Source organism: Nicotiana tabacum, chromosome 19 (assembly GCF_000715075.1).
Source record: "Nicotiana tabacum cultivar K326 chromosome 19, ASM71507v2, whole genome shotgun sequence".
In the NCBI taxonomy this organism is placed as follows: Eukaryota; Viridiplantae; Streptophyta; class Magnoliopsida; order Solanales; family Solanaceae; genus Nicotiana; species Nicotiana tabacum.
In genome coordinates, this window is record NC_134098.1 from 26,005,219 (window position 1) to 26,018,536 (window position 13,318).

Below are 13,318 nucleotides of genomic sequence, written 5' to 3' on the forward strand. Positions count from 1 at the left end.
AATCCCTGTGGATACGATATTGTACTATACTATATTTGATTAGCGAGCAGAATTTAAGTGTGTGTTTTGCGCTCATCAGTCGCGATCCCAGACCTTGGGGAGTTGATGCTTCACGTTCATATTTGTAGGTTGCGATCGCGTAGTGCTTGTGTCAGGGCGGAGATGTCAGGTGCTGTGGACTTCGCGTTAGTGAGTAGGCATCGCATTCATGTAGGATTAGGGGGATGAAGAATCGCGAACACATCTAGGTTGTCACATTCACGTATGGGTTTCTGGAGGATGCTGTTTATTTGTGCTTCGTGATCGCGTAGTAGGTCTCGCGATCGCGAAGGAGGCCTCTGGGCAGACTTAAATAATTCCATTTCGAGAGTTTTAGTTGTTTTATCATATTTTGAGATTGGAAGCTCGATTTTGGGCGATTTTTGAGGGAAATTACATGAATTGGATTGGGGTAAGTATTCTTGACTCGGATTTGGTATTTATTCATGATTCCATCTTTGGTTTTAGTATTTGAATGATGAATCTAAGTGAAGAAATTAGGGATTTTGGTAAAATATTCTAAAATAAAAAATGAGGATTTGATTTGGATGAAACTTGTATGGGTGGAATCGTAATCGAATGGGTATTCAAAATTTGTGACTTTTGTCGGGTTCCAGGAGGCGGGCCCGGGTTGACGTTTTGGTTAACTCTTTAATTTTTGTTAAAGATCGGAGCTTTATTCATTGGAATCGATTTTCTCTAGCCGTGTTTGATATTATTGAATTGTTTTTGGATAGATTTGACCCGTTTAGAGACTGATTCGAGAGGTAAGGGATTTTATTGATTTGGGCTTATTTGAGGTATGTATCTTGCCTTACCTTATGAGAGGGAATACCCCTTAGGAGTTAACCTCGACTGCTTATTCGTGTTATGTGAAAAACGACGTGTACATGAGGTGACGAGCATGTACACGGGTGCTATGTGTGGTTTATGACTGAATTGGACCTTAGGCTATTAATATGCCTTAATTTTATAATGTAACTTATATGAAACATGCTTATACCACTAGGTAATTACATGATCATGACCACTACACTTGACTTAGCCATAGTCATGCTTTATTTGTTGAACACCCCTCCACACTTTTGTGCTACTGTCATGTCCACTTGCACTTTGTTGATAAGTTGTGAGCTTATATCTTGATGAAATTATGTTATTATTATTTTATGTTATTGTGGCATATGTGGTCATGTTGGGCGGATTGATTGTTATTGTGTGCATAGTATAAGGGTGGCTATTGTAATATTGTCAGGGTGGAGCGATACAAGTGGCTATTGTGATATTGTCAGGGGAGTGATACGGGTGGCTATTGTGATATATTCAGGGGGGGAGTGATACGGGTGGCTGTTGTGATATTGTCAGGGAGGAGTGATACAGGTGGCTATTGTGATATTGTGAGGGCAGAGCAATACAGATGACTATTGTGATATTATTAGGGCGGAGCGATACGGGTGGCTATTGTGATATTGTCAGGGCGGAGCGATACAGGTGGTTATTGTGATATTGTCAGGGCGGAGCGATACGGGTGACTATTGTGGTATTGTCATGGCGGAGCGATACATGTGGCTATTGTGATATTATTAGGGCGGAGCGATATGGGTGACTATTGTGATATTGTCAGGGTGGAGCGATACGGATGGCTATTGTGATATTGTCAGGGAGGACTGATATGGGTGACTATTATGGTATTGTCAGGGCAGAGCAATACGGGTGGCTATCGTGAGATTGTCCGGGCGGACAAATACGTGTGGCTATTGTTGTTGTGACTGAATTGTGGGTACGATGTGCTATTTGTGTGTGTTTCTTTGTGATGACTTGTTGTTGAAACTGAGCTTTAACTTGTATTGAACTGTTATCACTTATTCTGATGAGCTTATTGATATTGTTTTTCTGCTATACTTTTGTTGTCAGTCTTTGATGCACATGACTTGAACCTCGTCCACCACTTCACCTAGATTAGTCTTGATACTTATTGGATACCGACCGTGGTGTACTCATACTACACTTCTGCATATTTTTGTTCAGATACATGTGTTGGAGGTAGCGGTCCAGGCAGTGAGAGCTTCATTGATCGTGAGGATTCAAGGTAGAGCTGCTTTGATCGTCACAGTCCCTTGGAGTCCTTTTCTTATATTTATACTGTCGATTCTCTATCGGAACAATATTTTATAATGAGATATATCTATGTATTCAGTTAGAGCTCGTGACTCTTTACTACCAAGTTATGGGGATATGTTTTGATTATCGCCGTTTTGACTTGTATTACCTTTATTTCCGCATTTATGTTAAACTCTATTTTATTATTTCATGTTTTTATTGAGTTAGATGTTGATTAGTGATCGACTTACCTAGTTTTACAGACTAGGTGCCATCACCACCCCTACGGTGGGATTTGGGTCGTGAGAAATGCGGGGCTATTGTGAGTAGTATTATACATGTCCATTGAAACCGGTTCCAATCCCAAAAATTCATTTAATTTTGCGACAGAAACATCAACTAAACATTTTCGACCCACACAATGCTACCCTCTTTTGTGTGGCTCTAGTTGGTATAGAGTTCCCGAATGATATTCAAAGTCACTTTGCCTTGGAGATGCAGATGTGGTCCCCCCTTTCTCTTATCTCTGAGGTTTTCAAGTAGCTCACGATCAAGTAACTCTAATGGGCGGATATGGAGTGGTTGCTCTGAGAGATACGACTTTAATGTTAGACTCTTCTTGTACGAGTACTTAGCTACCTTAGACACAAATGTGCCATCCCGCGTATCCTCAGGAACTTTCTTAGACTTAGAGACATCCCTTCTTCCTTTCCGGACTAATTCCATCAGTAGCTTTCTTTTATGACCTTCTTCTTCTCTCTCTGGTATATTCTTTAGTATGTATGAACTCTAACCCACAGTTATAGCTACTTTACTTGCCTCTAGAGCATTTGACACAACTACTTTCACTTCCCTAGCACTAGTTGTGCCTCAACCTCTTCCTCATCCCTTTCAAATTCATCAAACAAATGCCTATATGGATTTGAATTTTCTTGAGTGCTCTTTTTCCTGTGGTATTGAACTGGTATGGGGACTTTCAGTTTCTTTCCTCTGGTAGTGTCCCACTCCTCTTTTATTGGATCATAATCTAAGTCATCACAACCTGCATCTTGAGCCACTTCTTTGCTCTTGGTATTCTTGCTTGGTTTGCCCATTGTCGTGCCTAATTCCTTCAAACAAAGGTATGATCAATCCATCTCCTTTTCAGCTAGGCAAATTGTCAAAGCAGAGTTCTTATTACAACCCCAAAATGGTCAATGACTAATTAATAATATGCCTACATGTTGTACGAACATTCAACTCATAACCTGTTAGCACCAATACTTAGCTCTCAGTAGTTTCAAGTAGATAACAGGACCCCACACTTATTTCAGATTACAGATGCATCTAATTAACATGTATGGAGGAAGTATAGTAGCACACAAGCAATCAATCACTCATGTAAGGCATTATGCAGTTGTGTTCAGTTTGAGCTTTTATGAAACTTTAAGCTGTAGTCCTATAATAAATTCTAAAACTCAATTCATGGATGAACTTAGCATTAGTCGTGCTTACAAACTCCAATTGAATAAACACAGCAATTCACAAGCTCTTTAAGTACCCTATGTAACTTGGCTAAGCAGTGTGGCATTCATACACAATAAAGGGCAGCCCGATTCACTAAACTCCCGCTATATGCGGGGTCCGGGGAAGGGCCGGACCACAAAGGTCTATTGTACGCAGCTTTACCCTGTATTTTTGTAAGAGACTGTTTCATACACAATATTAGCTAATATTTGACGCCCATGTGTGCCTATTTTAGTGTTTGAAATTTGCATTCGCGTGAGCTGACCAAAATCCTCTAACACCTACCTACGCCCTATACGTGTTCCATACTAATTTCTATTGACTTCACCAGCTTGCTAATTCATGTCTTAGACAATGCACCGAACACATAGCATGCAGAAATTTTACATAGCTAATTGAGAGAATTAGGTGATTGAGATACAGGGGCGGCCCTTACTAAACCAGGTAAATCAACACTTTAGGCCCTATATTTGTGGGGACCCCATTTTTTGTAATACCTGAAAGGCTATATATAAGTTTTAAAAAAAGTTAAATGAAGTGAAAATGTTTGATTTCTTTCTTTAACATATATAGAGAATAAGAATTTGCAACTGCTATGATTTTTGTCAGGGAAATTGCATTTGAAATGAATATCAAATCCGAATTTCGTAAGAAACGTGTGATATATAGGAATAAACAATTTGATGAGAATGTTGATAATGAAATCTCAAAATCTCCCGAAGAGCCTTTTAGAATTGATTACTTTTATACGTAGTAGACAAGACTATTTTTTCACTTCAAATAGATTTAAACAATTCGAAGCATATGAAAATATTTTTGGTTTTCTATTTAGCTGTAAAAAACTGAGATCGCTTGATGATGGAAATTTAAAAAAATATTGCCTTAATCTTGAATGTTCCTTAAAGCATAATAATCAATCACTCATGTAACAGGACCCCACACTTATTTCAGATTACAGATTGCATCTAATTAACATGTATGGAGGAAGTATAGTAGCACACAAGCAATCAATCACTCATGTAAGGCATTATGCAGTTGTGTTCAGTTTGAGCTTTTATGAAACTTTAAGCTGTAGTCCTATAATAAATTCTAAAACTCAATTCATGGATGAACTTAGCATTAGTCGTGCTTACAAACTCCAATTGAATAAACACAGCAATTCACAAGCTCTTTTAGTACCCTATGTAACTTGGGCGCTATAACGATCCGACCAGTCGTTTTGAGAATGAGCAATCCGTTCGGGGGTTTGAAACTTTGAGTACCTTCACTTGATGTATTATTTGATATTTTATGCATATATTTTCTATATACAATAGTTGACGGATTATTTGATATTTCATGCACATCCTCTCTATATGCAAGGGTTGGCAAATTATTTGATATTTCAGGTATATCTTCTCGATATGCAATCCTTAATGATTTAATGATGTTAGGCGCATATCTTCTTGTCACGATCCCAATCCCACCAAGGGGTTGTGATGACACCTAGCCTCTAAGACTTAGTAGGCCAATCACGCAATGATACAAAACATTGAAATAATATGTAATAATTTTGAAATTCTAATACAAACGGGCGGAATAAAGTTTCAACAAAGCCAAACCATGAGTACATAAGTCAACTTCCCAAAACCAGGTAATACCGATGTCATGAGCTCTAAACAGAATACATAGCGAGTCTCAATAAGTACAATACTGCTTGAAAGTAAATACAACAATATAAAAATAAGAGAAGGGGATTCCAAGGGTTTGCGGCGTCCATGCAATACTACTTTTAATCACTCTCGATCCGGCACAAGCACACTCACGAGGTCCGCTACCTCCGACACCTGGATCTGCACATAGATGTGCAGAAGTATAGTATGGGTATACCACAATCGGTACCTAGTAAGTATCAAGACTAACCTCGGTGAAGTAGTGACGAAGTTCAAGTCATGTGATTCTCTCTCTCTCTCTCTCTCTCTCTCTCTCTCTCTCTCTCTCTCTCTCTCTCTATATATATATATATATATATATATATATATATATATATATATATATATATATATATATATATATATATATATATATATATATATATATATATATAAAACTGACCAACAAAAATATATATAACATAGTACAATACCAACAATCTCATTAAAGCATGTGATAACAACTCAACATAAGAAAATTAATTTTTGACAAACAAATCATCAAATAGAAACAGAGGCATATGTCACCTCATACTCCCTATTTTGTCAAAAATAACAATATCCACCCTTATCGCTCCGTAACAACAATGTCCACCCTTATCGCTCCGTAATAACAATATCCACCCTTATTACTCTGTTATAATAATATCCACCCTTATCGCTGCATACCCCCGATACAATACGGTAAAACCTCGTGCAAACACCCAATCAATCCGCCCAACATATCCACATGTATCATAATTACAATAATTCAAGAGAACGAATTTTTATCAAGAGGAATAACCTCATAAATCAACAAAAAAGTGCACAAGGACATGAAAATAATAAAACATGGATGAGGGCTCAACATAGAAAGCATGACTACGGCTAAATCAATTTGGCAATAATTCCACTTATGCCCAACTAGGCCAATTTAAAATTATAATCCTAAAACATGATCTATAGCATGGAAAGGTAAACTCACGTACTTATACAAGAATTACACATGTATCTTATAGAGCACACAATTAAATTAAAGGCATAATATAATCCTAGAGTCAAATTCAGTCATTTTCATACATAGCACCCGCTTATACGCTCATCACGTCGCATATATATTGAAGCACACATATTTCAATTAGGTAAACAAAATCCAAGCCTAAGGGTTATTTCCTCACAAAAGATTAGACAAAATACATAATTCATACAAGCCAAATCAGTACTGTAAAAATGTCTTACCACGCGAATCGACCTCCAAACTGCTCAAATCTAGCCAAAAATAACTCAATAATATCAAACAAAGCCATAGGAAACAACCCTAAACAATAAGCTTCGGTCTTTTACAAATACAGAAAGTCAAACAAAAAGTCAACCCATGCCCGCACCCCGAAATCCGACAAAACATACAAATCTTAAACATCCATTCCAATACGAGTTCAAATAAACAAGTTTCATACAAATTCGATTTCAAATCGGCTCCCAAATCCCCAATTTACATTTTTCAAAACAGAGTAAACCCCCCCCCCCCAAAATTCTCAAACAAATTCCAGAATCTTGGTGTAATAATCCATGGGGAAACAAGATATAATACAAAACTCAAGTAGAAATCACTTACCCTCTTTCCTTGTGTGAAAATCCTCTCCAGAAATCGCCCCTCTCCAAGTCTAGGGCTCAAAATATGAGAAAATGGGACTAATTCCAGAATTGGCTCTAACAATATTAGCTGTGGATGTCGCATTTGAGACCAGTGCTTTGCAAATGAGAACCTCACAAATGCAAACATGGCCCCTGAGCTGCAGTCTTCGCAAATGCGACCATGTAGCTCGCAAATGTGACACAACATCGCAAATACGATGTCCCCTTTGCAAATGCGGATGTCGCCATTGCGACAACAACTTTGCATCCTTCTAAGCCAAACATCGCATTCGCAAATGTGAGCAGACCCTCGCAAATGCGAGGTCTGCAGCACTAGCAAAAATCTGAACTTCTCACAAAATCATTCCAACTTATCCGAAACTCACCCGAGCCCTTTGGGCCCCGCTCCAATCAGCCCACACAAGTATATAAACCACATACGAACTCGCTCGCAAGCTCAAAATATCAAAATAACATCCAATGCCACAAATTGAACGCCAAAACGCATCATGCAAGCCTTGAAACTCAAGAACTTCTATATTCACAACTAATCGTCCAATTCCTACTAAACCAACTCGGAATGAGACCAAACTTTGCATCCAATTTACAAATGACAAAACAGACCTACTTCAAGTCCTGGAATAACAATCCGAACCCGATTGCCTCAAATTAAACTCATGGTCAACTTATGAAATTTCTATACCTTCAAATTGCTAACTTTCGGCAAAGAGAGCCGAATTATCTTAGGAACCTCCAAATTCAAATTCGGATATACGCCTACGTACAAATCACAATACGAATCTATTGGAACAATCCAAACACGAATCCGAGGTCGTCTACGCAAAAGTCAAACTTTGGTCAACTCTTATAACTTAAGCTTCCAACAGAGGAACTAAGTGTTCCAATTCACTTCAATACCTTCCCGAAACCAAACCAACCATCCACGCAAGTCATAAAACAACAACTAAGCATATAGAAAATATCAAATGGGGGAACGAGGCTCAAATGCACAAAATGACCGTCTGAGTTACATTCTCCCCCTCATAAACAAACGTTCATCCTCGAACGGGTTTAAAGTCATACCTGAAGTGACAAAAAGATGAGGATATCTACTCCACATATCGTGCTCAGTCTCCCAAGTCGCCTCCTCGATTGGTTGACCTCTCCATTGCACCTTCACCGATGCAATATCTTTAGACCTAAGCTTTCGAACATGCCAATCCTAAATGCCATTGCCTCCTCCTCATAAGTCAGATTTCCATCCAACTGCACTGTGTTGAAGTCAAAAAAATGTCATGATACTTCCGAAGCATAGAAACATGGAATACCGGATGAACTCCCGAAAGAGTAGGAGTCAAGGCAAGTCTATAAGCAACCTCGCCAACTCTCTCCAACGCCTTGAAAGGGCCAATAACCTCGGGCTCAACTTCCCTTTCTTCTCAAACCTCATCACACCCTTCATGAGTGAAACTCTAAGAAGAACTTTCTCGCCTTCCATGAAAGACACGTCACGAAACTTCCGATCCGCATAACTCTTCTACCTGGACTAGGCTATGCAAAACCTCTCCTAAATCAAATTAACCTTCTCCAAAGCATCACGGACCAAGTTTGTGCCCAATAACCTATCCTTGTTGGGCTCGAACCAACCAACTAGAGAACGGTACCCCTCTTATATAAGGTCTCATACGATGCCATTTGGATACTCGACTGGTAGGTGTTGTGCTAGGAAAACTTCTGCTAGTCAATAGTGCACTCCCACTGAACTCCAAAATCAATAGTGCACTCCCTCAACATATCCTCCAAGATCTGAATAGTCCGCTTGGACTGCCCATCCATCTGAGGGTGAAATACAGTACCCGACTTCAATTGCATGCCCAACTCACGCTGAAGCGCCCTCCAAAAGTGAGAAGTAAACTGAGTGCCACGTCCAGATGATAGAAACATGGTACACTTTTCAGGCGAACAATCTCCCTGATATAAATCTTAGCCAACTGCTCCGAAGAGTAGGAAGTCATGACCGGAATGAAATGTGTTGACTTGGTCAACTGCTCCATAATGACCCAAATGGCATCAAACTTCATCAAGGTCCATGGTATCCCTACTACAAAGTCCATAGTAATGCGCTTCCACTTCCACTCTAGTATATCAATCTTCTAAAGAAAACCACCAGATTTGTGGTGCTCATACTTGACTTGTTAGTAGTTCAAACACATAGAAACATTCCCAAAAACGTACTTCTTCATCCTCCTCCACCCGTGATGCTGTTTCAAGTCCCGATACATCTTTGTACCGCCTGGATGAATAAAATACCGATTGTGAGCCTCCTCAAGAATCAAATCTCTCAAGCCATCCACATTAGGAACATAGATATGACCGAATAGCCTCAATACCCCACCATCACTAATAGTCACCTTCTTAGAATCACCGTGCTGCACTGTGTCCTTAAGGACAAGCAAGTGGGGATCATTATACTGACGGGCCTTAATGCGCTCTAACAAGGACGACCGAGATACAATACAAGCAAGGACTCTACTTGGCTCCAAAATATCCAACCTCACCAACCAACATCTGGACATCCATAACTAAAGGCCTCTCCCTAACTGGAATAAAATCAAGACTCCCCATACTCTATGCCTTCCTACTTACAGCATTCGCAACCACATTATCCTTTCCCGGATGGTAGAGGATAATGATATCACAATCCGTCAATAGCTCCAACCATCTTCACTACCTCATATTCAAATATTTTTGTTTAAACATATGCTGGAGACTCCAATGATCCATATACACCTCACAAGACACGCCATATAAATAATGCCTTCAAATCTTGCGCTGCTAACTCCAAATCATGCACCGGGTTCTTCTTCTGAGGCTTCAACTGATGCGAAGCATAGGAAATTACCCTACTATCCTGCATCAACACACAATCGAGGCCAACACTCGAAGCATCACAATAGACCGTATAGGACCCCGATCCTGAAGGCAAAACCAAACCTGGTGCTATAGTCAAAGGTCTTGAGCTTCTGAAAGCGCTCCTGCATTCATCAATCCATTTGAGTGGAGCGCCCTTTTTAGTCAACTTGGTCAATGTAGCGGTACAAGGTCTTGGCTAACTCTGAACTGTCTCAATCTTCTTCGGATCCACCTTGATCCCACCACTAGACACCACGTGGCCTAAGAATGCCATTGAATCTAAACAAAACTCACACTTGGAGAAGGTATATCACTTCTTCTCCTTCAAAATATGAACCAAAATCCTCAAATGCTGCTCGCGCTTCTCCCTACTATGGGAATACACCAATATATCATTAATGAACACAACGATGAATGAATCCAGATAAGGCTAAAACACGATGTTCATCAAATGCATAAAAGCTACTGGGGCATTAGTCAGCCCAAAAGACATCACCAAGAACTCATAATGCACATAACGAATCCTGAAGGCTGTCTTATGAATGTCCGAAGCCTTGATCTTCAAATGGTGGTAACTCGATTCCAAATCAATCTTCGAGAACACCCTATCACCCTGAAGCTGGTCAAACAAATTATCAATGCGAGGTATACTTAATCATGATGGTAGACTTGTTCAATTGCTTGTAGTCAATGCACATCCTTATAGAACCATTTTTCTTCTTCACAAATAGAATTGATGCACCCCAATGTGACACACTCGGCCTGATGAAGCCTTTATCTAGCAATTCCTACAATTGTTCCTTCGATTCCCTCAACTCTACTGGAGCTATGCGATACGGTGGAATAAATATACGCTGAGTGCACGGTGCCAAGTCAATACCAAAATCAATATCTCTATCAGATGGTATGCCCAGTAGGTCTGTAGCGAACACACTAGGAATATCCCTCACCACGGGGACTGAATCAACCATGGGTGTATCAACATTCACATCCCTAACAAAAGGTAAGTACGCCAAGCACCTTTTTTCAACCATCCATTGAGCCTTCAGAAAAGAAACCACCCTACTAGGAATGTGACCCAAGGAACCTTTCCATTTCAACCACGGCAAACTCGACATAGCCAATGTCATAGTCATAGCATGACAATCAAGAATACCATGGTATGAAGATAACCAATCCATACCCAAAATACCATAAAAATCCATCATATTCAGTAACAAAAGATCCACCCTAGTCTCATAGCTCCTAATAGAAACCACACAAGAACGATAGACACAATGCACCACAACAGAATCCCCAACAGGTGTAGACACATAAACAAGAGCAGCTAGGGAATCATGAGTCATATCCAAATATGAAACAAAGCAGGATGACATATACAAATAAGTAGAATCCGGATCAAATAAAATTGAAGCATCTATATGACAGACATGAACAATACCTGTAATGATTGCGTTTGATGTGACTACCTTAGTCTTGCTAGGAAAAGCATAACAATGGGCATCGCTTCCCCCTCTAGGATGACATCTACCCTCCCGTACCCCACCTCTAGCTGGCTGTGCAGGTAGTGTAGCATCTAGAGCAAGAATCATAGCCTGAGTACCATGCTGAGGTACAAGCGTCCGAAGCCTAGGATAATCTATCACCATGTGTCTAGTATCACCACACTTAAAACAACCCCTATGCGGACGTGGCTACTAGAACTGAGTTTGGCTCGGACGAACCACTGTAGGAACCTCGTGCAGGAGGTGTACTGAAGGATGACTATGCGGTACTAGTGCTATGAAATCTACGGGAGCAATACATGAAACCTAAAGTGCGGACTGAACTGGCCGACTAACAAAGCCTCTACCATGGCGGGCATTGGCCGCATAGTAGAAGCCACTAAATCCTTCAGCACCACGAGGCTTCTTAGCCTCTCTATCCTCCCTCTCTCGCCCGCATATACACTCTAACCTCCTAACAATCTCCACAACCTGATGAAATGTAGTCTTAGTCTCTATCTCCCCTGCCATCCCAAACCTAAGGCTATAGGTGAGTCACTCAAAAAATCTATGGACTCTCTCTCTCAGTGGAAACCAAATGACCATGGCGGGATAACTCTATAAACCTGTTAGCATACTCAAGCATAGTCATACCCCCTAGCACAAATGCTCAAACTCACTACGTAAGTCGTCCCTGCGGGTCTGTGGAATAAACTCCCTCAAGAAAAGATTAGAGAATTATGACCATGTAAGTGGTGATGTGCCAATTGGCCTTCTTGCCTCATATGTCTGCCACCATCTGTATGCCGGCCTCGTCAACTGAAAAGTAGTAAAGTCAACTCCGCTCGACTTCACCAAACCCAAGGTACTCATAATATGATAGCACTAATCCAAGAAATCAGCATCCTCAGAAGCCCCCTCCACTGAATTAGGGAGGCTGAATCTCTAAAACTTCTCCAACATTTTCTATCCCTCTGCAAACATTACTGGCTCTATCTCACGCTGAAATGCAATTGTTGGCTGCACCGGCATGACCCCCCGGTGTCTGATTAATATGAGCCAGCTGCTTTGGTATACGTGTAGTGGGAGTCTGGTCTCCTCCCCTAGCCTATAGTAGATGCTGCAACCGAAATTCAACCCTGCCGGGGCGAAGCTCTCGAACATACTCATAAAATGAGCCAAAGTCTCTTGAAGTCCAGGGGTGGCAGTAGGCCCCTCAGGTGCTCTAGCTGCAGTATATGTCCCACCTCGGCCTCTACTTCGGCTGCAGTCACTCGCGGCTCTAACAGGGAGCGCTGGTGCCTGCCCAGCTAATCCGATGGAACGTGTCTTCACCATCTGTGAGTTAATAGAAGAGTAAAGATTCAAATTTTTGGAAAAACAAAATCCGCACAATAAAGAATAAAGAATGAACCTAGGGCTCTAATACTAACTAATCATGACCCAAATCCCACCAAGGGGTCGTGATGGCACCTCGCCTCTAAAACTAGATAAGACAATCACACAATGATACAAAGCATCGAAATAAGATGTAATAACTTTGAAATTCTAATACAAGCGGTAGAATAAAGTTTCAATAAAGCCAAAACATGGGTACTAAGTCAACTTCCCAAAACCAGGTAATACCGATGTCATTAGCGCTAAACAGAATACATAGCAAGTCTCAATAAGTAAAATATTGTTTGAAAGTAAATACAACAATATAAAAATAAGAAAAGGGGACACCAAGGTTCTGGGGTGTCCATGCAACACTACCTTGAATCCTCTCGATCCAACACACGCTCACTCATGAGGTCCGCTACCTACGTCACCTGGATCTGCACAAAGATGTGCATAAGTGTAGCATGAGTATATCACAATCGGTACCCAGTAAGTATCAAGACTATCCTCGATGAAGTAGTGACGAGATTCAAGTCATGTGATACTCACTAGTCAAGAACTTGCGCAATATATATATATATAAAACTGGCAACA

The 13,318-nt window shown here is 40.4% G+C and overlaps 1 protein-coding gene across 1 annotated transcript; it reads right to left on the reverse strand.

Annotated features, from left to right (window-relative positions):
- Positions 1 to 10,648: 10,648 nt before the first annotated feature.
- LOC142173414 (uncharacterized) lies at positions 10,649 to 11,509 on the reverse strand. Its single transcript, XM_075239001.1, has one exon. The coding sequence runs from the start codon at positions 11,507 to 11,509 to the stop codon at positions 10,649 to 10,651; it is 861 nt and encodes a 286-aa protein (XP_075095102.1).
- Between the last annotated feature and the right edge of the window lie 1,809 nt (positions 11,510 to 13,318).